The sequence below is a fragment of the Lissotriton helveticus genome, chromosome 6 (genome assembly GCF_964261635.1).
Source record: "Lissotriton helveticus chromosome 6, aLisHel1.1, whole genome shotgun sequence".
NCBI classification, from domain to species: Eukaryota; Metazoa; Chordata; class Amphibia; order Caudata; family Salamandridae; genus Lissotriton; species Lissotriton helveticus.
In genome coordinates this window covers 1925321558-1925347583 of record NC_136067.1, presented here as the reverse complement: position 1 = coordinate 1925347583, position 26026 = coordinate 1925321558, and the positions used below count along the sequence as shown (strand labels likewise).

The 26026-nt window shown below is 43.7% G+C and overlaps 1 protein-coding gene across 1 annotated transcript in view; it reads right to left on the bottom strand.

Annotated features, from left to right (window-relative positions):
- INTS9 (integrator complex subunit 9) overlaps window positions 1–26026 on the bottom strand; it is a 393694-nt gene that overhangs the window by 267563 nt on the left and 100105 nt on the right. Inside the window, exon 2 of the mRNA XM_078649901.1 lies at window positions 5938–6065. Coding sequence (XP_078506027.1) covers window positions 5938–6065 — 128 coding nt within the window. The remainder of the gene's footprint in view (window positions 1–5937; window positions 6066–26026) is intronic.

Below are 26026 nucleotides of genomic sequence, written 5' to 3'. Positions count from 1 at the left end.
GTTGAATGCAGCTGAGAGGTCGAGGAGGATGAGGGCTGCTGTTTCACCCGGGTCGAGGATGGATCTGATATTGTTAGTTGCGGCTGTAAGGGTGATCTGGGTGCTGTGGTTGGTGCAGAAGCCGGATTGGGAGGCATCAAGCAGGATGGTCTTTTCTGGTGTCTGGTGAGCTGGTGGTGGATGGCCTTCTCGAGGACTTTGGCGGGCAACGGAAGCAGGGAAATAGAACGGCAATTTTTGTGGCGGTGGAGCATTTCTACAGAAGGGGTCTGACCTTGGCGTGTTTCCATCTGTCAGGGAAGGCCGCGGTAGTGATGGAGGTGTTGAGGATGTTGGGCTGTTCTGTACTGATTTCTTTGGTTCCAAGGTTGAAGAAATGGTGGGGGTAGGGTTCAGTGAGTGCTCCAGAGTATATGGAGGACATGATGGCTGAGGTGATCTGCGTGATGAGAGGATTCCATGTGGTGATTGAGTTGTGGAGTGGTGGAATGCTGGAAAGGCAATTTGATACTGAAAGGTCGTAGGACAGATGGGCAACAGCTCCATTAGTTTCATGCAGCACGGTGGCGCTGTGCTCATGGCATGACCACGCCCGTTCCAATGGAACCCCCAGCACAGCAGAGGAATTATCCCCACTTGGGCGAGGCGCAACGGTCAGCTCGTCATGAGCACAGCGTGACCGTGCCTCATGACGAGCTGAGCTCGTCATGAGCATGCAACGGGTTTAGGCCCTGTGCATGATGCACAGGAACTTCTAAGGGCTTTAAAAATATGGCTTAAAAAAAGATTTTTCATGAAAAATGGCTGCCAGTTCTGTTTGGTCTAATTCACACCTCCTGATGCAGCTTCTCATTTCAAACTATTTCAAGCAAGTAGTCGTTACCTCAGCTACACGGGCCCAATGCTTTGGAATGAACTACATTCTGTGACATGCAGAGCCATCTTGCCTTCAGGAGGACCCTACAAACGGAGCGGTCATGCTAATCTTAGTTTTTTTGTTCTGTGGTGCATAAGACATTTTTGGTCTGAGTTCTCAGCACCAAAATACTCGTCAGCATGGATAAGAGCTCTGCAAACAATAACTAATAGAACATTATATAGAATATATCCAAATATCTTACATTTTAGGAAAAAATTGAAGCAATATTAAACAGTGAAACCATTTATATTATAGAAAGGAGAAATAGGAAACAAGCATTAGGGAATCTCAGAAATACTGCAAAAAAAACAGAATGAAACTTCAGGGAATCACTCTAAACAATATTAAATGTATGATCAGGTTCAATTGTATACATACCTTATCTGTAACTATTCCTTCAGTCAGTAGAAACCTCCTCATCAATCTCTTGAGTTCAATCAATTCTTTTTTTTCCCCTAACACTAACTTCGAAAATGGAAGCTCCAACAACTGGTTGTACAAAAGACACCTTTCAGTATAATTATTTACCAGATAACCATTTAGTAATCAAAGAGACTGGTAAGGTCACTTGTCTTATGTAGCAAGCCTTATTCTTCAAGCATTCCACCAATCAGAAATGGTCAATTCCTAAATGTAACATGCCATAAGCCCAACTTAATTAATCACAATTAATCATACTATCACAATCCCATGGTTAGTTCAGTTTATCCGGCCAAAATTCCACTGTTTCTAAATAAGCACTCTATCATTATTTTTCACACTGAGATATTCCATAATGAAGTGCATGGACAGATTTAAACGAATCCCGTTTCACTTGCAAATTTCCTCACCAGATATTTTGTGACATGTTAGGGAATTAATATATTTTCAGATCAAACTTGTATTCTACAATAGACCAACTTTAAAATATCAAAGCCTCCACATGTGAACTTTCAATATAAACCAAACTGAATCTTACAAACTATATCATCGCTATTGTGCTACAAATTGAATAATAAAAGCCTGGAGATATTTTTATAGGCAAAGAAAGCCAACCCCTCCCCAGAGAAAGTCTTTTCAACTCGATTTTAGTCTTAATATTTTGATTTCAAAAGAAATTAGAAAAAGCTTTTTCAATTTGCTAATACTTAGAAATTGGACATTTTATATCTCAATTACATACAAAAAAATTTGAAAATACTGAAATTTGTAATGAATACTTGTACTGTTTCCAAATACAAAGACAAACAAAATCACAACAAATTAACATTTTAGATTCTCATGGTAATTTCTCATTTCGCCCTCAGCATTTCACCTGGAGCCTCCATTTAGAAATTCTGGGTAACACACCAGAGATCCATGGATTTACAGTGGATATTGTAATCCCTAATCAGCCAGTAAACACCTATATTGCAATGTCCTGTGACCTCGTAATGAGGCCCAAAGAGGACTACAACTACATTCTGACGACTTCTACCATTTTGAGAGACTTTTCTTCTTTGCTGTGAAATTGATTTCTCCCAGGAGCTAAGACAACGATGAACAAAAATATCTGTATCTCACTATTAGAAATGTAACTTACTGTGTGTAAGACCTTGGGGTGTGAGCCATTATTTGTTCTTAAAAAGATTTGCTTTCCATTATGCATCTTTGCACTCTTTGCGCAGTAAATAAACTGAGGCTAAGTCTTGAAGGAATGTTAAGCAGCTTGTTTTACCAGAATGTAACCTTATAGTATTGGTTACATGAAAGGGAAACCACACAGTAGTTCTAAAAATATGTATTTATTATATATAACATGCTCTAGTATCTTCTACACGAGGATAGAACACAAATCAAATAATACAGTTGCAAAGAATCAAACGTAAATAGCACAAAGTGGTCTCCCAGGGGAGACCAAACCATATACTTAATAAGTGGTATAAGAACCACGACTTGGGACTAGACCTAGTCTAGAAGATGTAGAATAGCTGGGACCATAAGAAACCACCCAGGGTGAGTAAGTAGGGACCCCACAGAGGACGCCTGCAGAGTGAGAACATGACCGCATGCTCTGTACGATTCAATGGGAAAGTCGCTGTTGGAAAATTAGAGATTATGGACCATTCCCAGTAGATTACGAAGACAACCCTTGGAATTTAAGAGGTTGGAGAGCCGCCCCACCCGTGGATACCTTTGTACCAGAGTTGCCTAGCCCAGAGGAGCCGGGTGGATAGGCACGATGTGGCGTCGGAAACCCTTGTCATTCTCTATGGTTGTTGACAAAGAAATGCTGCTGCTGGAAGTACGAAAAGTGTCCGGAGGAACCTAAACGTGGATTCTAGATGAGACTCTGTCCCCTCTGAAGGCAGAGGGGACAGAGTCTGGGTCACTTTGGAGTGACCACAGGCTCGGTAGACGAATGCCCACCGATGCCGGGTGCTTCAGTTGTGTTGACGGTGATATTGACTCTTCAGCTGTGCGGACCAGGAGACGTCTAGGACTACCAGGAGCCGGATACGAGCTGTCCCATGAAGGATGTCAAGTGTTGAGGGGTCGGTGTCCGGCGGGAGCACCAACAAGCCTTGGCAGTGGCAAGCAATGCAGATGGTCAAATTTGTGTCGATCTGTCCCAGCAAGGACCAGGAGACTCACCACAGCAAGGGGAGTCAGGGCAGGCCTGGAACAAACAAGGGAGCCCAAATAAAGCAAAGTGGACCCACAGGCCAAAGGAACAGGAGTCGCGAGGGGACCTCAGGCAGATTCACAGGATACCAGCTAGGAGGGCACAGAGTGTGAGGATGCCGGAGTCCTTCTCAGAAAAGATGAGCTGGGGTCAGGGGTACAAGTGGCCCAAGGCACGGAATTGTTGCACGACAACAAGCATGTGCAGCTGCAAATGAACGCGGTGCACAGGTGTACCAGTTATGCGGGTCTCACAAGAGATATCTGCCTCAAACTCTGTAAGAGGGCAGCTCGACCTCGGAGACCTTCAGAAACCCACCTACTGTGTTGCTGGAGCCTTCGGAGTCTGCAGGAGCTCAGGAATAGCAAACCGGCCAGATGCGTTACAGTGCCTGCGTTTGCAGGGGAGTGCCTCCTTCACTCCAAGGGAAGATTCTTCTGTTGTCTTGGAGGTCCACAGGGTCCTGCACGGAGCCTGTATGGATCATGAACACTGGCGAGACTGGGGACAGCAAGGGAAGACTAAGTCGAGACCAAGGGAGGTCCAGCAAAGTCCAGTGTGTCTAGACGGTCGAAGTATAGTGGTATCTTCTTTCAGAATCTTGTCCACGCAAAATCTAATGTCCTGTAGCCAGGCAACCCATTTTATACCCACAGGAGAGGGATGGACAGATTCTAGGGATGCTCCTATGGGAGGGACAGGACAGGGGGGAGGCTACTCCCATGTCCTTTGTCCAGTTTCACGCCATTGCAGGAGCAAATGGCTCCCAGAAATGGTTTGAGCTGGACTATGCACAGGGACACCAAATGTGCCCCTGAGCCAGACTTTGTGGCACTGAGTCAGTGCACCCACCCGGCCCCAATACACTAAATCCTGTCTGGAAAGTGGTCACACCTCCATGTGACAGGATGCCTATTGTGCTGTCTTCCCCTGCTCGAGCTTGGCTCAGCAGCAGCTCGAGAAAGTTGGTACCGGTAGTCTTAGGTACCCCCAGAACCTCGGTTCTAAGGGGAAGAATCATACCTTCCACACCAGTTACTGGTGTGAAGGTATGATTCCAAGGTGTTTGACACCAAAACACAACATACTTTGTTGCAGTCGTTTTCGAGATAGCATTTACCGCAATGTTATAATGCACCTCTACCTATATGTCTGGTAGTATCACATACAGCCTGGGAGAATGGTCTCCGACAACTGCAGAGGGGCCCTACTCACGCAAGAGCACCCTCTCACGTAAAGTCCAGCACACTGCTTTCAGTATTGTTAAGGCCTGCTATAGGGGTGACTTACAAAGTTTTAAGTGTAGTGATAGATATAGATATAGTGAACCTATATCTAAGGTAAGTGGTGCAACCACCATCATACACAGGCTGCAGTAGCAGCCTTAGGGTTCCATTTTGCATGGCCTCTCAGGGGTGGAATAACACATGCTTCAGCCCATGGGTAGCCTCTGGGGTACCTAAGCCCTCAGTACATGTGTACTATATACTAGAGACTAATAAGGATACCCCAGTATCCAATCTGGAGTTGTACCAAAGTACATACATCCATTTAAGGGAGAGAGCAGATAGGCTGGGGTCTTGAATAGCAGGATCCCAGTCAGACTAGTCAAAAAACAGCAAAACACCAGGAAAAAAGTGGGATTAACCATGTAGTCAGATCCTACCTTCCTACACTCAGTCATGCATGGATGCCAAATAAGTCAGTAGAGGAAGGTGAAACATATTGCATTTCTTCTCTGATATGGCGTGGATGGAGAGTAGGAACACTGCACATGTCCTCCCATTTGGTCTCTGAATTTCAGCCAAAATTAAAATTAATGCAATACTTAAATAACTAGGAGCATAGATGGGGCTCCAGGGGAAAGGAATAAGGAGGGAGAAAGATGTGGACGTGAAAGAATTTAATGTCCAATAGACCACCAGTTCCTAAATTAACTGTTGGGACACCCCTAAGAGAGACAACCGGGCCCATTGGTGTGTGACGTGAATTGCGTGTGTGGCTAAAACGTTGTATGCTGGCAGCTGAACATGTGGCTCCCTATACACGAGCCCAAAAGACTCGGCAGTCAAAAACGTGTCATTTTTCAAGTCTGCCTAATGTAGACAAAGTTACCAGCACGTTTAATAAACCAGGATGGACCCATATGAGAAAGTGGGGCATGTTTACACGACACCTTCAAACTATATTTTGAGTCTTACATATTAACGAGTTGTAAATATCTTTTTTTTGTGGTTTTGGGTCCATAATGTATCTTTCCAAGAAGTGAGAAGAGAGGGTTTCAAAGAGGGGTGGTGCACACTTGGAGGTCACTGCACTTGGTTTTCTCAGCTTTTGTTACACTTTATAGACAAAGGTACACACCACAACATACCTGTGGACCAGAGGCAGTGGGAGAAAATTAAGTGTAGAAGTCATATCCAAACCACAGTCCAACATGATGGTGGTCGATTTGAACTTGAGGATGTTGCATGGTAGCGTTGGGTGCCCCGACAAGCAATACTATAAACGAGAATAAAGAAACAAGCACACCAGTTAGAACGTACAGAAACATATATTGAACACACTGCTCAGCAATAGAGATACCGAAGCAACAGAAGCAATATATGAGGGACAGTGAAATGCTACTTCTGGCTGAGTGACACATCTTAAATGGCTGATGCAATGCTTGCACATAGACATCTCTGCTGCAAAATGCTGCAGTTACAGTAAGGGCAATAGACAAGGTGATCAAACTAGACTTCAGAAACCTAATTACTGTACATCAGTGGAGAAAAAATACCCCGCTTACATATAACAAGCGAGTCGTGATGATTCAATTCAAACCTTGCATTAAGGCTGCAATAACATCAAGTGACCTCTGAGATAAACCATGTAACTTAAATAGGTACTCCAATACAAAGAATGTTTCAGTTAGCAGTGTGCCATCATATAATGGAATAGGCTAAAATATATGCCTAGAAATAATAAGAAAATAAAAATTAATAAAGACAGAAATAATGTAGGGTGTGATTTAGAGTTTGGCAGAGGGGTTACTCTGGTACAAACGTGACTGATATCCTGTCTGCCTTATTACAAGGACATTATAAACACCCGCCACAATGTGATGAGGTAACTCTTCGCTCAGGCCTGGAGTCTCCTACGCAGGAATCAGACTGTGTTCATGAGCAGCACTAACACGGTTTTCCTTTTTTTTATGAAGTGCCTTGTTTGCCCAAAGGTATCTAGGTATTAGAGGGAGTTCCGCAGAACAGAATTGTGTTAAGTAACTTCCTAGAAGGTAGGTGATTTTCAATGTGCTTGACAAAACTCGAAAGGGAGTTCCATAGTAGAGGAGCCAGCACAGCTTCTATTTTCTTCTTTTCATATCGAGGGGTAATAACCGTGTTTTGTGTTTCAGCAAAAATTCCCATCTGGAGTACAGGCGTGGGTGTTCTTCAACATCACTGAATGGCTGGAAGGGTACAGAGTCTCGCGGACACCACATAGTGTTTACAACTATTTTTAGAGAAACCACTGATGGTCATACCTCCTCTAAAGCTCTATTACGACAGGCTAAATTGAGGGGGCGTGGTTACAGTGCCACGCAAGATGGACGCTTGAGGGTGTCTCTCCGCCGCACCGGACCTGGTGATGGAGCCTCGCTTGCGGTTCCACAACGTTTTTCGGCTTGCAGATGCTGAATTTATTCACCGGAATGTGAGCGGCATCTGAGGAGCTTTTTCCGACTTTGCCAAGCAGCGTATTCTCACCTTTCAGCACGGACGTGTCCTGAGCCTGTTACGACCGCCGTTTTACCGCAATAATTCTCCTCACAGGAATATGCACTGCATCATGATGTCTTGCTGCAAAAAGCTCTCCCTCTTGTGGCCACTTATTATTTCAACACCCCAATGCACTGGAAGTAGGTTTTAATAGTTTCTTCTTTCAAATGTGCAACTCATTTTTTAACTAACATTGACTTGTTTTTCTGGTCACTTCCTCAAGTGTTTTTCATCAAATACCTCAGTATTATTCACCTAATGATATTGTCTGGAATTTGAGGTGCTACGTCCAGTGTCCATATTACCAACTTATCTCATAAGACTGTGGCTTACCCCCCTACAGATGGTTTCCTACTGCTTTAAGTGGCTGGCTGCATCACTGTCTGCCAGATTTTACTCAGGAATCTTCCTACCAGGCATTTTCATTCGACTTGTTTTGTTTTTTACTACTGTGTGATTCCTTTTCTTCGCAGCAGCATTTTACTTGCTGAGCTTGCCCTATTGGAGGTCTTACTTCATCATATGCAAGACCTTCTGGAACTTTCTCTGTATTTGTTGCTGAAGTCCACTTGTTTGCGTTTGGGGTTGGCAGGTATCCTCCTATAGCTGTGGCATTTGCAGTATTGGCAGTTTCAGCTTCCTACGCACCAAATTGGAATTGGTTTGTCTTCTATGGTCAAACTGCTCAAACCAAGGTTTGGTTTTGCGCCCTCTACGACTGTCCAAGTTGAACCCTCTTCAATGTTGCGTCCCTCTACTGCTGTGGTCTCAATGGCTGGAGTTGCACCTCACCGTTCCTCCTCAGCGCAGCCTACATCTAACAAATCCTCTCCTCCTACTACTACGACTAAATGTCTGAAACACAATCATCCATCCCCTGACAAATCTTCTTCTCCTATTTCTATGGAGTTAATTTTGGAAGGAATACATACCTTACGTCCATTTGTAGAGGAAACTAATAAGTACATGCAACTCTTAAAAGAAAAATGGGTAGCCATGGATACTAGGATTACCTCTGTTGAACAACAGGTTTCGGAGATACAGACCAATTCTCAACGCATCTCTTCTCTGGAAAAGTCGATCCTTGCTTTCCAGCAACATACGGAGGATTTAGAAAATAGAAATAGAAGAAATAACCTCCATATTTATGGATTGCCAGAATCCTTGGAGGGTGCTGACTCTGTGGCATTTTTTACTTCCTTCATTCCGAAACTTCTGGACATGCCGCCTACTACTTATCTCAGTATCCAACGAGCCCATAGACTGGGTCCACGTTCATGTGCTTCAACGAAACCACGCGGAGTCATCATCCTCTTCTTGAAATTTACAGACCTGCTCTCAGTCCTCTCCGCAGCTAGATCCAAGCGACAAGTTTCCTGGCTCGGTCAGAGAGTGTTCCTCTCTCAAGATGTCTCCAATGCCACCACATCAAAACGAAAGGAATTCCTGTCTCTTCGTGCTCCTTTGCGTTCCCTTGGGGCTCGATACGACTTGTTTCATCCGTGCGTCTTCAATGTTACTCATCAAAATCGAACATGGACTTTTCAAGATCCTGGAGAACTTAAGAACTTTATCCATATTCAATCCAATGGTGGAATGGATACCTCCGCTCCTCCTAATGGCTGAATAATTCGTCATTTATATCTGTTGTTTTCTTGTTGTTTTTTCTCATAACACTCCTGTTAGTATTTTTTACAGTTTGCATTCGAGTTTACCTTTTCCATTCTGAATGTGTTATGCAATTTTGCATGTTGGATGCATTATATTGTATAATCCTCTCGTTATTTTCCTATTATCATGTGTCCTTTCCTGGGGAGAGGAGTTGGCCTAACGGCTAGGGCGCTCGACCTCGGACCTGGAGGAACCGGGTTCGAGTCTCGGTAACGACGCCAAACATCCTGTGATTCTGGGCAAATCACTTAATCTCCCCGTGCCTAAAATGAATGTGTGTCCGTCCTCATGTAACGTAACTGGTGCTATGTAAAGCGCTCTGATACCCGATTCGGTTTGGGTCTAGTTCGCGCTATATAAAACTCTGCAAAAAAAAAAAAAAATCCTGATGTCTGTTGCTTCCACCCATTTGGCTCCTCTCCTTCGGTTTTTGTTGTCCTGGTGCGGTTGGATTTCCACTCTTCGAGCATTCTGTCTTGTTGGGTGTCGGCATTCCCCGTTTCTCTCTTGTATGTCCCCCTCAGGTATGTTCTTTACAGTCATCCTTTTGGATATGTGCTGTCTCTTCTTCTATTTCTCCTTTTGGGTCTGTGCTATTTCCTCTTTCTTTCCCTTCCTTCACTCCTATTTTCCTTTTGCTGTTATTTGTTACATTTCTCTTTCTCTATTACTTTTCTCTTTTTTCGGCTGTATGAGTTATATATTCCATTTTGCACTTTTTGTTCTTATTCATTATATTTCATTTAAAAATGTACAGTTTTTTCCTGGAACGTAAAAGGTTTTATTAGCCCCATTAAACGGCAGAGAGTAGTTTCCCATTTAGCTTCTTATAACCCGGATACAGTCCTTCTTCAAGAAACTCACCTTACTGAACTTGAATCTCTTAAACTAAAGAGGAACTGGGTTGGTACAGTTTTATTTTCCCCCTCCAATAATAAAAAAAATGGTGTTGCTATTTTAGTTCATAAAAAATTTAAATGTAAGGTCTTGTTACAAGAAAATGATGATGGTAGATGGATTTTGTCTAAATTACTTATTAATTCTATACCTTTAATTGTTTTTAATGTCTATGGTCCTACCCAACCTGATTGTTCTTTTTGGCCTTTAATTACGAGCAAATGTATTCAGCATAAAGTCAAGTCAAGTGGCTTTATTTCGATAAAAACATATCATAAAAGCATCACATTACAAAAAAACACATTTTACAGTTGAAAACAAGAATTAATCTATTTACACCAGGGCTTTTTCCCTTTTTTACATCTAACATTTGCAGAAAGAAACACAGTAAAAAACAAGAATTTAAGAATCAGATTAAACAATTCATTTAAGCCTTTTGTTTCTAAGGTGCCATGCCCATAATAGGAATTTTGAGAGACTACAAGCATAGAATGGGCGTGAATCTGTCGTTAAGATGCGCAGCGCTACAATGTGAGACCTAGTGCCTAATGATCGACACAAAGGTTTGAGCCATCTAGTTCTTGGGTACATATACGCTGGACATTCGAACATAAAATGCGCTATAGTTTCTGGTCTAGTTGGGCAGGAAGGGCAAAATGCTGTAGTCTGGGCTGGAGGCTTCCAGCAAGCTGTTAGGGCGCGTACTGGGAGGGCACCGACCCTAAACCTAAAGTAAAGAGCCCTGTCGAATGGCTTCCATATGATATCCAAATAGAGTTCTCGGACCGGCAGATCCTTGAACTGCAGGAAGTCATTCGTAAGCCTGCCCAAAGCATAGTCAGCGCTAGTTCGAGTCGCGACCCAGTTCCAATAGAGGCTCTTTAGAGTAGCCTTGGGGGGAGAGGACCTACCTACCCATGCCTCGCTAAGGCCCAAGTCCCCTAGCAAAGTTTTTACATTTTTTAGCCAACTTATTTTATGCCAACCAGGTAATGCCATGACTTCAGTTAGCCCTTTAGCATATTTGGCCAATTTGGGAGTTCGCCATATCCGAGCCCATAAGAGCAACGGTCGAAACTTAGCCAAATCGCTAATAGGGCGACAGCCTAGGTCGAGCAATAAAGGTGCCATTGGAGTGCTCTGGGGAAGCGACATAAGATCCCTAAAGAATTTATTTTCGGACCTTGTTAGGTCAACTGTGCTAGTGGTGCCCCATAGCTCTGCCCCGTATAGAGCAGAACTGACTCCCTTTGCTTTGTAGATGTCAATTACAGGGGTTATTGGTCTTATCGAACAGGATCGCTGTTCCCTGAGCAAAGCCCCAGCTACCCTCTTATGGGTTAAAAGCATTTTACAAAGGTGTGCGGTCCACTGCATAGTATGCGATATACGTATACCTAGGTAGTCGAACACAGTGACCCTTTCCAGAGGCACGGAGTTCAATATAGGTGGACTAGCAAGTTTTTTCGGGGGATTCATCACCAAGTACTTTGCTTTTTCGGTGTTAATTATTAAACCCCGCTGCAAGCAAAAAGCCTGAAAGTTGTTAAGAATCTTTTGGAGGCCCATAGGGGACTTGGATATTAAGAGCGTGTCATCCGCAAATAGGAGGGTAGGAATTCGCTCGCCCGCCAGAGATGGTTCGTCTGAAGGATCTTTTAACAGATGCTCAACCACACCATTCACGTATAATGAAAAAAGGGTGGGAGCGAGAACACATCCCTGGCGGACCCCTCTCTCTACCAGGATTCTGTTGGTTTTCTCGCCCTCTGTGTCCCATCTTATTTGGGCAAAATTCCCTTCGTGGAGCCTCACCAATATTGACTATGTAGCGTGGGATCCCCAGATCCGAAAGCACCCTCCAAAGAGTGTCCCTGGGCACAAGGTCAAAGGCAGTCTTTAGGTCGATAAACGCGAGATAAAGACTGCCTTTGCCTATAACCACCACCTTCCAATAAATTAGCATTAATCTGAACGCCTGCTCGATTGTGCCTGTGCCAACCCTGAACCCTGCTTGGTAGTCAGAGAGAATATTGTTTTCATTAATCCATTGCAATATTCTCTCCAACAACACCTTCCCTACCACCTTCTGGGTTGAATCTAACAGGCTTATGGGCCGATAGTTTGAAGGATTGTCTCTCGGGCCCTTTTTAAAAATGAGCACGACTTCAGCCCCTTTCCAGGACTCAGGGATGGCAGCACCTCTATCAATCGCAGTCAGCAAGGAGTGAATGAACTTTCCCCATTTTGGTCTATCCGAGCGAAGAAGGTCCCCAGGTATGCCATCTGGGCCAGCTGCTTTTTGGGGCAAGATTGTACTAATAGCATACTCCACTTCCTTAGTTGTAAAGGGAAAATCATTAGGGTCACCTTGCAGAGAACAAAAGCTAGATGTGGCCGAAGAGCTAGTCTCATGTTGGCAGGTGTACAATTTTAAGAAGTGGTCAAACCAGACTTGGCTAGTGACGTTACATGTAATGAGGTCGCTATCTGGTCTATTTCTAGCTCTTAATGTGTCCCAGAAGCGTCTAGCATCCTTACTGGAACTAGCCTCTTTTAAAGTTTGCCAGTATTGATCTTTCCACTCCTTTTTTGCGTGTGTTATGGCCTACTTATACTCTTTTCTGGCACTCTGTATCATAGGTTGTAGCTTCCCTTTTATAGCCTTAATCAAAGCTAGCTTTTTGTGTCTGCAAGTGGGAGTGAACCAATCGTGGGCGCCCTTCGGCTTCTGGGGGCCTACCATCTTGCCCCCCGTGTTTGTTTCAGAAATAGTTTCCGTACGGTTTCGATGGTGTCCTGAAAGACAATTGTGGCCCTGCCAGGGAGCGGGTAAGCTAGGATGGTATCTAGCTCCCCTTGTAGAGTTGTTAATGCTGTATCTATGGCCTCTAACTTTGCTTGGTCCAGGGCTACTTTGCACCACTTGAGGCGTCTCCCACAGTTTGATGGATAAAGTTTGGGGGCAAACTCCAAATTACTTGGTATTGCCTCCTTTGTTTTACCTGGCCATAAGCTCTTAAGAGTTAAGGAAAGTGGATTGTGGTCACTATCTACAGTGGGCAATACAGCCATATCCTGAACAAACTTCCAGAGGAAAAAATCAAGGAGGATGTAATCAATCCTGGACGTGTTGTTCACCCTGTTGAATGTATCAGCGCCCATGGAGTCCGAGTCAGTTCGGCCATTAGTAGCTCTTAACCCAAACTCCATGGTCAGTGCGTTCAACTGGATCACCCTTTGGGACCATTTTTTTATTGGGCGGATGGTTAACAGTGGTATGCCCCTCCCTAAGTCATCCTCACCTAGGCCCAAAATGTCCTCCGTCGCAAGAGGCTCGTACGTGCAGTTGAAGTCTCCAGCGACCAGGACTTGCATGCCATCATTACAGTGTCTAAGCTCATTTTCAAGGATGGCTACAGTTGGGGATAGAGAGCCATTTTTTGAACCTCTGGCATAGATGTTGAATAGCTCAATAGTTCGTCCCCTGGTGGGTGCCCTCAGTGAGATTCTAAGAATATCCACGGAGTTAGACTGCTTTTGCGTAATGTAGCAGCCCAAGGAGATGCTTACCCAGATAAGAAGCCCCCCCCGAAGGGCAGCCCTTCCCGGTAACTGGAGATACTGCAGGTACAAAGTAGGTAACATAGCCAGGTCTGTGGGTGGGTTCCATAATCCAGGTCTCCTGGAAAATGCAAATCTTGTGTGCCTCCACCAAGATGTTCCAGTCTGATAAACCTAGTTTCCTATGAATACCTGCAATATTCCAGCTAATAATCTTGAATGTTTCAACGGGATCTGATACTTGTAATCTGGGGGAGCTAATGCCCATTCCAACTGGCTGAGTGGCTGACGAGGACCCAGTGGGTAAACCCAAATCCAAGGCATCTTCCAGATCACTTGAGTGTGCTGCTTGGGTCAGAAGAACTATCGTAAGATTCTCTGCTAGGTTGGAAGGAGAGGAATCGATGTGTCAGTATCCTGAACCCAGGCCATAATATTCACGTCTGTTACCAAAATTTAAGGTGGGATGGATAAAATAATCATCAGAAAGCCTTCCCCAGGAATGGTACCCACGGTTCTGGTATGGAGTCTGGGGTACTTGTTGCGGGTAGAAGTGTCCCAAGCCAAATGTTCTTATTCCACTAATACCAGGCTCGTTTTATTGGTTACAAATAAAGTTTACGGCACGCGTATCCTGAGAATTAACTAGGATACAATCGCCTGGGACATCCTTGGCTCCTATCCCCACCCAACCAACTCTTCTAGCAAACAGGATCTTACCATCCAATTGGCTCGGTAGAGGCCTGTTGTTATTTAGCCAGTGTGTAGTTTTGTTTTTGAGTTCAGAATATGATTCAGTTTTTCCAGACAATAACCGAGGAACTCCTACCATGACAACTACATAGGGCATACTTGCAGGAGGCAAGTCAATACTTGGTTGTTCACTAGCTGTTTCGCCCAATTTATTTACAGAGTTTGTTCTCTCGTTTGCTACTTTGTTAGTGATATTTGTAACTTTATGGGTCTTCATGGATGCAGTGGGGCTACCACCCTCTCCTTCTGTAACTGCAGTATTGTTAGGGATGTTTTTATCTGCTTGAGGTTGGGAACATTCCCTGTCTCCAGGTCCCTTATCCCTTTTTGTTGTCAGATGCTTGCTTGTTTTGCTCCCCTTTTTAGAGGCTGATACTGGGAGATTTTCAGTACCTGTTAGACCTAGATGACTTTTTTGTTTTGGGGAAGCAGTATTGTGTGCCTGCGGCGGATCATGCAGCTTCTGCTCAGTAAGGCTATTTTTTGAGTGCAACTTAATAAGTGCCTTTACCGAAAAGAAGTTATCAAGGGTCCTTTGTTCAAAGCTATCTAGCCTTTTTGAAAGTACATTTACCCTCTCAAGAACTGGCAAGATTAAAGACTTCATAATCTGTTCAATGTGCACAATAAGAGGGGTATCTATAGGAGGATTTGGTGAACTTTCTGGATTTGAGCGTTCACCGAGTGGCGGGGCTATGTTAGAATTAGAAGTTCCGCTGTTAGTTTGTACAGAGGATTTCCCCAGTAAGGCCTCCAATCTTTGCAGAAAGAGTTCGGTAGGTATTGGGCTTCCCGTTTCATCTAATGTAGGTACAGGGTCAGATACATGGCTACTATTAATTGTGTCCTGTTGAGTTTTATTTTTTCCAACCCTAGTCAGTTTCTTTGGCCTATTAACACCTGGACTCCCCTTGGGCTTTCGAGCAAGAGACTTCTCTCTAGAAGCAAGATCGGACCTAAGCCTGGCTAGCTGGCCTCTAGTGGTTACACGCGGGCTATTTACGTTTTGATCTTCCTCAGAAAATGAAATCGGAATTATTGACCTATCACTGGTCTCGCTGTTTTTAGAATCGTCTGGCTGGGACAAAGGGGTGGTCGGAGTCTGAGACAGCCTATCATATAGGGATAGGGGTGGTGTTGCACAAGGTGCATTGCTTATCGTGGGAGATAAGACTAATGCAGGCGTAGCCTGGCGGATGCCTGGAAGAGAGAAAAAAGAGGGTGCTAGGATAGAATCCTGGGAAATGGTAGTAAACATTGATACATTAGGGGGAGGCAAAGGAGGAAGAGAACCCACAGGCAATGACATACGACGTTCTGTACTTTCTATTACATTAGCTACTACACCAATTGTCCTTTGTAGCATGCGATCTATCGCCGTCAAGCTAGGAAGCTGAGGGTAAGCGGCTATTTTTTGCTTCGGTGCGGGGACAGATCTTTGGGTGTTACGCCTTCCCATCCTTGGGCACTCAAATTACACGTTGGGATCTAACTACTGAGTATGGATATAGCGCCTGCCAAAACTCTAAATATAGGAGGTGCAAAATAATTTGACAAACCAATATATAACTCTACAAGCATGAGCTTCTTCCAGCTGATAATGTTTGTGCACCTTCGGGCCTTAGTCAATTGTCACGCACAATTATACAGGTAGAAAATAGCAGAAACATGAGGCTACCTGTAAATGTCCTTTGGCATTGGGGAAAAAGACCAAGAGGGGGTGGCCCAGCCCAGCCTCTTCCGGCCACAGATGGTCCCGCCCTTGTCCCGGGCTTAGCCCGGCGCGTCCCGCGGAGCGTTGGTAGGGCCGAGTTCTTAAGCGCCTCCGGGCGTGGAAATGCAGCGGGTGGGCGTGTCAATCCCGCTAGGTCTTGTGGGGATTGTGGTCCCCCCGCACTGCGGCCGCTAAGTTGGTGGTTTGCGGCGGCGGGGAGGACTGACAGCAAAGAGCGCCCTCGTAGCACCAGGAGTGGTCAGCAAGGCAAGGGTCCTCACGGGCAACAAAAGGAACAAGGTCACACGCCACAGTATGTGAGAAGTCTCCCGCGGCGCGTTGGTAGGGCCGAGTTCTTAAGCGCCCCCGGGCGCGGAAATGCGGTGGGTGGGCGTGTCAATCCCGCTAGGTCTTGTGGGGATTGTGGTCCCCCCACACTGCGGCCGCTAAGTTGGTGGTTTGAGGCGGCGGGGAGGACTGACAGCAAAGAGCGCCCTCGTAGCACCAGGAGTGGTCAGCAAGGCAAGGGTCCTCCCAGGTAACAAAAGGAACAAGGTCACACGCCACAGTATGTGAGAAGTCTCCCGCGGCGCGTTGGTAGGGCCGAGTTCTTAAGCGCCTCCGGGCGCGGAGATGCGGTGGGTGGGCGTGTCAATCCCGCTAGGTCTTGTGGGGATTGTGGTCCCCCCGCACTGCGGCCGGTAAGTTGGTGGTTTGCGGCGGCGGGGAGGACTGACAGCAAAGAGCGCCCTCGTAGCACCAGGAGTGGTCAGCAAGGCAAGGGTCCTCACGGGTAACAAAAGGGACAAGGTCACACGCCACAGTATGTGAGAAGTCTCCCGCGGCGCGTTGGTAGGGCCGAGTTCTTAAGCGCCTCCGGGCGCGGAAATGCGGCGGGTGGGCGTGTCAATCCCGCTAAGTCTTGTGGGGATTGTGGTCCCACCGCACTGCGGCCGCTAAGTTGGTGGTTTGCGGCGGCGGGGAGGACTGACAGCAAAGAGCGCCCTCGTAGCACCAGGAGTGGTCAGCAAGGCAAGGGTCCTCACGGGCAACAAAAGGAACAAGGTCACACGCCACAGTATGTGAGAAGTCTCCCGCGGCGCGTTGGTAGGGCCGAGTTCTTAAGCGCCTCCGGGCGCGGAAATGCGGCGGGTGGGCGTGTCAATCCCGCTAGGTCTTGTGGGGATTGTGGTCCCCCCGCACTGCGGCCGCTAAGTTGGTGGTTTGCGGCGGCGGGGATGACTGACAGCAAAGAGCGCCCTCGTAGCACCAGGAGTGGTCAGCAAGGCAAGGGTCCTCACGGGCAACAAAAGGATCAAGGTCACAAGCCACAGTATGTGAGAAGTCAGGATAAAGATGAACTATTTATTTTAGGTGGGGACTGTAATCAGATTGTAGATCCATTCCTTTATCGCATATCCACAGTTCGCTTCATCCCCCACAAACCACATAAACTATTTCTGGACACCATCTTACAATCACATTTTACTGACTATTGGAGACTCTTACATCCAGATACTTTAGATTACTCCTTTTTCTCTCCTCCTCACTCTTTTTCTCGACTCGTCTTCATTTCTCTTTCTCAATCTTTATCTCAAAATCTACTGTCTTCTTCTATTGAACCCATAGTTATTTCAGACCATGCCCCCATTGTAACAGTTCTTGACATACTTTCGCCTCATCCCAAATCATCTCATTGGCGTTTTAACTGTGCACTTCTCACTGATCCTAATTTCTCTTCTTCTTTTCGCTCTTTTGCTGATGAGTTCTTTCTGTTTAATTCTGACCCTAGTACTCCACCTTATATCCTCTGGGACTCCTTTAAAGCTGCTGCAAGGGGATTCGTTATCGATTTCGTCTCTAGGAAAAAGAAGCAATTTCTTCAGAAACGTAAATCGTCCTTAGCCCATATCAAATCCCTGGAACATAAATTGTATACTTTCTCAGACAAATGTATGTCCCCAGATCTTTTGTGAGCAAAATTGGATTTCAATAACTTTACCACGGATAATGCATCTTCATTTCTCCTTCGCAGTAGTGCTCGTTATTACAGTGGTCGTAACAAGTCCGGAAAACTCTTAGCTAATTATCTTAAGTCTCGTAAAGAACGTACTCTTTTAGAATCTATTTATTCCTCTGATAATAATCTCCTACATAAGGATGAAGAAATACTTCATCAATTTCAACTGTTTTACCAACAATTATACACTCCAGAATCTCCTCCTACCCCTTCTCTTATTCAGAGCTATTTAGAAAAATTACCTCAACCTTCTAATTCTCATCTAAATTTTACAGACCTTGAACTTGATCTCTCATTAAATGAACTTTCCATGGCTTTGTCTTCCCTTACTAAGGGTAAAACACCCGGCCATGATGGTTTTCCTGTTGAATTTTATTTACATTTCTCTGATTTTTTATTGCCCAAACTTCTAACACTCTTTCAATCATTCTACTCTTCTGGTAAAGCGGATGGTACCTTTCAGGACGCTACTATTTGTCTTATCCCAAAAGATGGTCGTGATCCTAAATTCTGTAAAAACTACCGTCCAATTTCTTTAGTTAATGCAGACTACAAGTTATTTGCTAAAATAATCGCATTACGTTTGGATTTCTATATGCCTCATCTTATCGGTAAGGAGCAGTGCGGTTTTATCAAAGGTAGACTCACTTCTGATAATTATCGACTTTTTCTTAATGTTTTGAATAAAGCCCCATCTCTCCTAATTCCTCTCGCCGCTATTTCTGTTGATGCGGAAAAGGCTTTTGACAGAGTAGATTGGTCTTTTTTGTTTGCCTCATTGCGATGGCATGGTTTTGGTCCCAAATTCATATCCCTCATCTCTTTGTTATACTCTGCACCCAAAGCCTCAGTTCTCGTAAATGGTAAACTTTCCTCATCCTTTACTCTTCAGCGGGGGGTACGCCAAGGCTGTCCTCTGTCCCCACTTCTTTTTGTTTTAGCTCTTGAACCATTTCTGTCCTCCATTCGTAACAATAAATCTATCTCTGGTTTTCCCTATGGTAATAATCAATTGAAACTTTCTGCGTACGCGGATGATATCCTTTTGTTTATTTCCAATCCAGAACAGTCTGTCCCCCCTTTACTTTCTGAATTTGAGGCATTCTCTCTAGTCTCAGGATATAAAATTAACTTGGATAAGACTGAAATTCTCCCCTTGGCTAAAACCTGTCTTCCCCATTTCTTTTCCTCAACTGGCTTTGCTTGGAACAGCTCAAAGATTAAACATCTGGGTATCTAGTTTTCCACCTCCATTTCTTCTTCAATTAAATTAAATCTGTCCGCAGTTTTGTCTCGTATCGATCAATTATTCTCCTCTGGGAACCCCCTTTTTATTTCCTGGTGGGGCCGATTGGACTCAATCAAAATGATGATTGCCCCTATCCTAATTTATATCTTTTCCATGTTGCCTGTTCACATTCCTGCCCTTCATGTTAAACGTATTGATTCCTCTCTCTCGAAATTTCTTTGGAAAAATAAAAAACCTACAATTTCTCTTGTTCCTCTTCGTAAATCCAAGTCAAATGGTGGAGTTCAATTTCCAGATTTCCGTTTGTATCATAAATCCTTCTCTTTTAGTCAAGCATCCCGTTGGCTTTCATTAGAAGCTTCCCCTTTTTCTCCTCTTTGGCTCCTTATTGAACGTGCTTTATTGTTGCCCTTTTCTTTTGATGAAGTATTACGCTTCTCTGCCAGTTCTCCTTATACCTCATTCCCTTTGTTCAAATATACTTCTTCTCTTTTAAAACCCTTGATTCTTCCGACCACCATTACACGTGAATCGTTTTTAAATACTCTCATTTGGTATAATTCACTTATCCTTTTACATAATAGACCCATTTTTTGGACGTCTTGGAGACTAAGAGGTGTCATGTGGATTCACCAGCTCTTTGATGGTGTATTACCTTGCTCTTTTCCTCAGTTTCAACTTCTGTTCCGCTGTCCTCATTCCTTCTTGCAGAAATTCTCTATTCTTATGGAAATAATCCTCGACCATTATTTTTCTCTCTCTTCCTCACCCTCACTAACTCCTCAATCTCCTCTTCTTGTAGTTCTCTCTTCTTTCCCTAAATCATCTCTCATATACAAATTCTTCTCCTCTCCTTACCCAGAAAGTGCCAAGACTAAACTGGAGCTTGCTTGGGAGGCGGATTTGGATTGTACTTGGTCTGTTGCTCTTTGGGACAAACTCTGGTCTAGAACTTTAAACATTTCTCGTTCTGCTTCTCTTACTCAATCTTTATTTTATCTATATCATAGACTTTATCTTTCTCCTCTATCTCTGTCTCGTTTAACGCCTTCTTCTGACTCCAAATGCAGGACTTGTGGTACTTTAAATGCTGATCTCTTACATCTGTTCTTCCTCTGTACTAGTGCATCTGCCTTTTGGGTAAAAGTTTGGTCTTACCTTTCTCGCATTTTCGTACTCTCTGTTCCATACTCTCTTCCTCTTCTCTTTCTAGGTAGCCTTTCAGACTCCTTAGATCCTCCTGCACACTCACATGGTCTTTATGATCTCATGCTTGCACTCGCATTCCAACACATTTCCTCGAACTGGAAGTCCCTCACAAACATTTCCATACAAGGTTGTTGGAACACTTTATGCCATTTTCACAGGCTTGATGTTGTCTTTGCCTCTTCCTCCAAACCACCTCGTAACGTAGCTCTTTATTGGCTACCCCTTACAACATACCTAGATCAATTAGCTCTGAAAACATTTGTTCACGCCAATTCAGAAAATGTTAAACCCCCTTGAAGGACTTTTACTCTCTCCTTCCTGTTTATTTAGTATTCTTTGCGGATTTGCATATTAGATTACCTTTTTTATACTGTATATTCGTATTGATGTTGTATTAGCTGTTGATTTGCCGTAATTTTCTCTAACATTAATATTTTGTAACATTATTTTCCCGTCCCTTCCCCTTCTTTCCTTCTTTCCCTGTTTCTTTGAAACCCCCTTACAATGCTTTTGTTTCTTAGTTATCGGCATTAGCAATGTTATCTCCATAGACTATGTTTTTAATATCTTTTTTGTCTTTTGCTGATGTTCTTTTTACCTATCAATTTTGATCTTCAATAAAGCTTTCAAACATAAAAAAGACAGGCTAAGTTTACATAGATCAGCCAAAGAAGATGTGTGGCTGCTAGAGTACTGAGCTTTGAATATTAAAGTCCTTTGAGTACTTATTGAGTTGGTTGTCTTCCTATAACGAAAACTGTAGAAGATATCAGGTGGCAGTAGACAAGGTATTAATATTGAGTGGTATATTAAGAGCTGCTGAAGGTGTTCTTTAGGAAGCAGAGCCAAAGGCAATGGTATAATAAACACTGGTTACTTATTAAACATTATGTGTTTTGATCTGTTAGAGAAAAGGGTCAAGTGGGTGATGGGACTTTGGCTGTTCCCAAAATTTAGGTGGGAGATAAGATCATTAACCACTGTACTGTTCTACTCTGAGAAGGTGACTTTTTAGGATAGCCTTGAACAGTAAAAGGGGGAGGAAGACTCGCAGGCCATAAGGGAGCTGTTCAGTAGCAGTTGTAGTGGAAGGTTCAGAAAGGGCTGAAAGACTGCAATTCCAATGGGGAGCCGGTTAAAATAGGTAGATCAAGTTTATTTCAAAAGAACAGCAGAAAAGAGCTTCACATCGGTATATAAAAGTTTCAGAAGATAAAAACTTTAGTAGCTTTCTCTTTTAATTTTAATTCTATGATGGAAACGGAGGCCAAGGATTATGCTTTCCTTCAGTAGCGGCTCCTCCGCTAAGGTGGAGGAGTGTCGCCCCACTGCCAGGAGCAGCAAAGACAGGAAAATATAAAATGTTACTAACGGAATGTTCTTATTTTATTTTGTCCTCCTGCGGCTGCAGTACACGAGGGAGCAGGGCGGACCTGCAGGGGAGCAGTGGTAGAACACTCCTGTGCGCAATGATTGTTTGGTCAGCCCTCTCAGGAAACCCAAAACAGTCATGGGCACTGTCCTGTTCTCCATGCAGGCTGCATTACAGCCTGCATAGAGAACATGCCCACCCCTCCAGCCCCTGGCTGAGCACTGTGCCACAGCACTCAGACCAATCACAAGGCTGCATTGCAGCGCTGTGATTGGCTTAGGGGTGGGAACCTGGCTTCTCGCTTCCTGTTCTGACCTGGAGTCTGACACAGGCGAGTAGGATAGAAGACACTGGACCCGGTGGTGGTGGCAAGGTAAGTTTTATTTTTTTAATTATTATTATTTTTTAATAAATCCTCTCCCCCCGCCCCCACTTTCCTTTTTTACTTTAATAAACTCTGCAGACACAGAAAAGCAATTTTACAATACCTATACGTCTAAGGGTTTAAAGCTACAAGCATGAGACTATAACAAAATACACATTATTCAGTAATCCATAAAATCTTGACTGCAGAGGAGGCACTCAACATTTTGAAAAAGTGAAGCACCTTCGGCATGCATATGCAAACCCATTTCGAAGAGGTTGGCACCTCTGTGCCTCTGTAGAACACCGTGCTTAGGCTGGAAAAAAATCACAGAATTAAGAGAAAGAGCACGTGTCCGAATGACAGCATTAGAACTGTCAGGATGCTGACATATATAATATCACTTAAGTGAGAACAGTGTCAGAACTCGCATATTCACTCATTTATCCTCCTATTACACTCCTCTCACTGAGTTAAGCACCCGCTCCAGAGATCGGTCTGTAACCTAGATGGCATTCATGCCAGAACTGCACTTGCTCTGTGAGCCATGAGAGCTTGTACTACTAGTCTGTTCTGCTGAATCTGCTCTGTGGGGAATGGACGACTGCACCAGGTGCCTTCTGTCAAAGATGTAGTTATAGATAAGGGTAAAACCAAATTAGCCACTGGGACCTGGGTAAAGGACAGTACAGTAAACAGTAGGTCCCAATAGAAAAAATTATTTAAGAACACACAAAGTTAAATGTCATCAGGCACTACTACAATCATACTCAATGTATTTTGAGAGCAATAATATTTAATCTTATTGATAAGCATGAAATAATCACAATCCAGTAATTAATCCGGTAAACAGTGTATCACAGATGTGCCCCACTCAGAGGGGGAGGGTAAGAAGTTGTGTGCACTTAGTGAGGGGTTGAGAAAGTGAAAGGAAAGGTAGCGACAATATATCCATCAGAACATGGTTTGGAAAATGAAAAGCCTTTTAGTTAAATAATAACACAATACATGGCCATCGTTTGAAACAATGCCACAGTGAAAAAGCACTATTGGCCAAACTGGCACAGGACGGTTATTCTACTTCTATTGCCCCATCTTATGAAAAAACAGGATATTTTGAATGCCCTTGCATTACATGCCCTATGAACCAACGTATGTTTCAAGATATTTGATGTGAGATACCAAGACATAAAGGCCTGAGTTAAGCGCCTAACTCATAAGGGCAATATTCGGGCCATGAAACAAGTCGAAGGAACAGTGAAGCAGGATTCGTTGCTCGAGCCTCCAGTTTTTTTATTACTATGATAGGAAGTCACAAGTAGAACAATTTTAAGTTGATCAGGAGACAATTCTGATATAGATCTGACCGTTTGACAACGACATTATTGTAGAGTTAAGAGACAATCTCATTTAAACTAGGCAACCCATAGCTAGGAGACTATACAACCAGTGAATAATAAGAGTCTTGGATGCATCCTAGTGCGAGAAGCAGAATCCACTGGTGAAGCATACCACTCTATAAACGCATGGGTTAATCATCCTAGTGATCAGATGAATGCGTGGTAATTCGGCAGAGAGCACACAGCAGTCTTTAAGTCTTTTCAGTATCTTTTTAGTGTTTGCTACCTGCAAATATTCTCTTTGTGAGAGAATAGTGACATTACTCCTGCTACTGCTACTTGTGCTTCAGATATCCTTAGCGTTAGGGAAGATTGCAACACTGCTGTGTATGCTGCATCTTTGTTATGTTGTCATGCTTCATATAAAATGCTCCACTACACAAAATACAAAACGATTCACAAAATACAAAACAATGCAAAAGCCAGCTATCACTCCATTACTCGCTGCCTTTATGCTGGTCTTTGTTGTACATGTGGGAGGGCAGTCATTAACCTACATGGATTTCTATGCATGGTCTTACAGACCTTTTACAGCGCTACATGGAATTGTATCTAGGTTTGAATTATAGAAATATCACATACATGCACACATAGCATTTCCAATGCCTGTTTTAGTGCATGAAGTGAATGAAAGAGTGAATCCTCACCAATATATATGCAGAGTTTACTTTTGTGTTTAGGTGTGAAACAAGCAGATTTTGATATGGAAAAAATGAATTAGTAAAATTCTCAAACAGAGTTGGCAATTGGCTTAATGTCATGTATAACACCTTCAGCTAATTCTAACATTATATTCAAAAGCACTTTTCATTCTGGTATTTTGAAAGACCGTGTAAAAAGCGAAACTACAAGCCCCACAATTCAACAGGTTGTTGGCTGGGAAGCCAGAATGGCTGAGGATATAAAATCACGAAGCCACTTGGCAGATTTGTAAAAATGCAAAATACATTTAGTTCCCGGCCTTTTCCCTTTTTTTCTTGTAGGCAATCAAGGATTAAAAAGCCTAGTGGTGAAGGGGCTCTCCGACATGGGTGCTGAAACAAAATATTTCCTAAAAGAAAAAGGAGTTGCTGTGCTTTACTGGGTTAAAAAGTTATCTCCTCGTCTCGTATACTTTTAAACAAGGAACTACACTCAGTCTATGGTATTTTGGAAATCTTAGATTTGTGCACCTGCCAACCATGAAGTGATTATGTTGGGTGTGAAAATTCTGACACCTAGATGCAGAGCTCTCACATCGAATTCCCTTTCGCAGGAAATCGAACAAAGAAACATTTTCAGTTTTGCTTACAATTGTTCCCACCTGGACAATTATTGATTGTCAGGCCAATTTGTTTTAAGATTATTTAAAGAACCACTTTTACATCCGATAAGTTTCTGAATTGTGGTTCTAGAGGGTTTGACAGTCTAAACCCTTTCAAGACTTTGCATACTAAAAGATGTTTCCCCACTTGTTTACCTAAGATCGAAGGATGGCTGGCAGAATCCGCTGACCTACATATGCTTACCCTCCTGTACGCCGGGTCTTCTTCAGCTGCAGCAGGCGGGAAATTTACCACAATGACGATGTCTGTGCCCAGTGGAACACGAGCACTTTTCATACAGCAACCAATATTGTTTATTATTTATTGCAGGTGAATACTGTTTATTGGTGGTGACTGCCCACGTCTATCTGAGAGCTTGGGACTTTCCTTGAGATCCTCCAAACCAGGAGTTGGATATGGCTCGCCACACCTCTGCTCACCACAGTCTTCAACTAAAAGATCTCCGGAAATGGCTGTTGAGGTGATATGTGAAGAGATTGCCATATAAAGGCCCAATTGTCAATCAATTGCTTGACGTTGAGTATATCCAGCTTCCAAACTCTGGAACTCACCAGAAAGCAGGATTTTCAATCTGCTTTCACAATAGGGTCTCTCCGCCAGTAGCAACCATTTCTATAACCCACATCTGGATCCAGAGAGTCTGAATTTTCTTCAAGTTCTGCGGTAGCGGGATCATTATCATCCTCTGGAAGACAGACATCTTTGTTCCTTGGAGGTCCAGGTATTGGAATGGCTGACTGCCCATCTTCAACTTTTCGAATGAGTCTAATGTTGGTTCCTGCCTGTGGTGGTGTTTCTCTTTGGTTTAGTAGCCCGGCAGACCAGCAAAAGATTTGGAAGTTCCATAGGTTCTGTGAGGATTTAACGTCTCTTTCCTCAAGAGAAAGGGTGGTTTTATCGGTGCTTCATGTACCTTTAACGTCTCACTGAGCGACTTTAAAGCTCCAGATACAACCAGCTGATAGACAGCTAAGGTGTGAATAACTTGTGTTCTAGGGCATACATCGTGCACTACACTTCACGTTTTTTATAATGTCTCCATCCGCCTACAGTGAGCCATAGTGAGGGTATGATTCAATAATCTGAAAGGTTTTCCCTCTAGCTACACACCAATAGTCCTATATAAAGAGGATGTCTTGTTTGCATTGTCATATCTCAAAA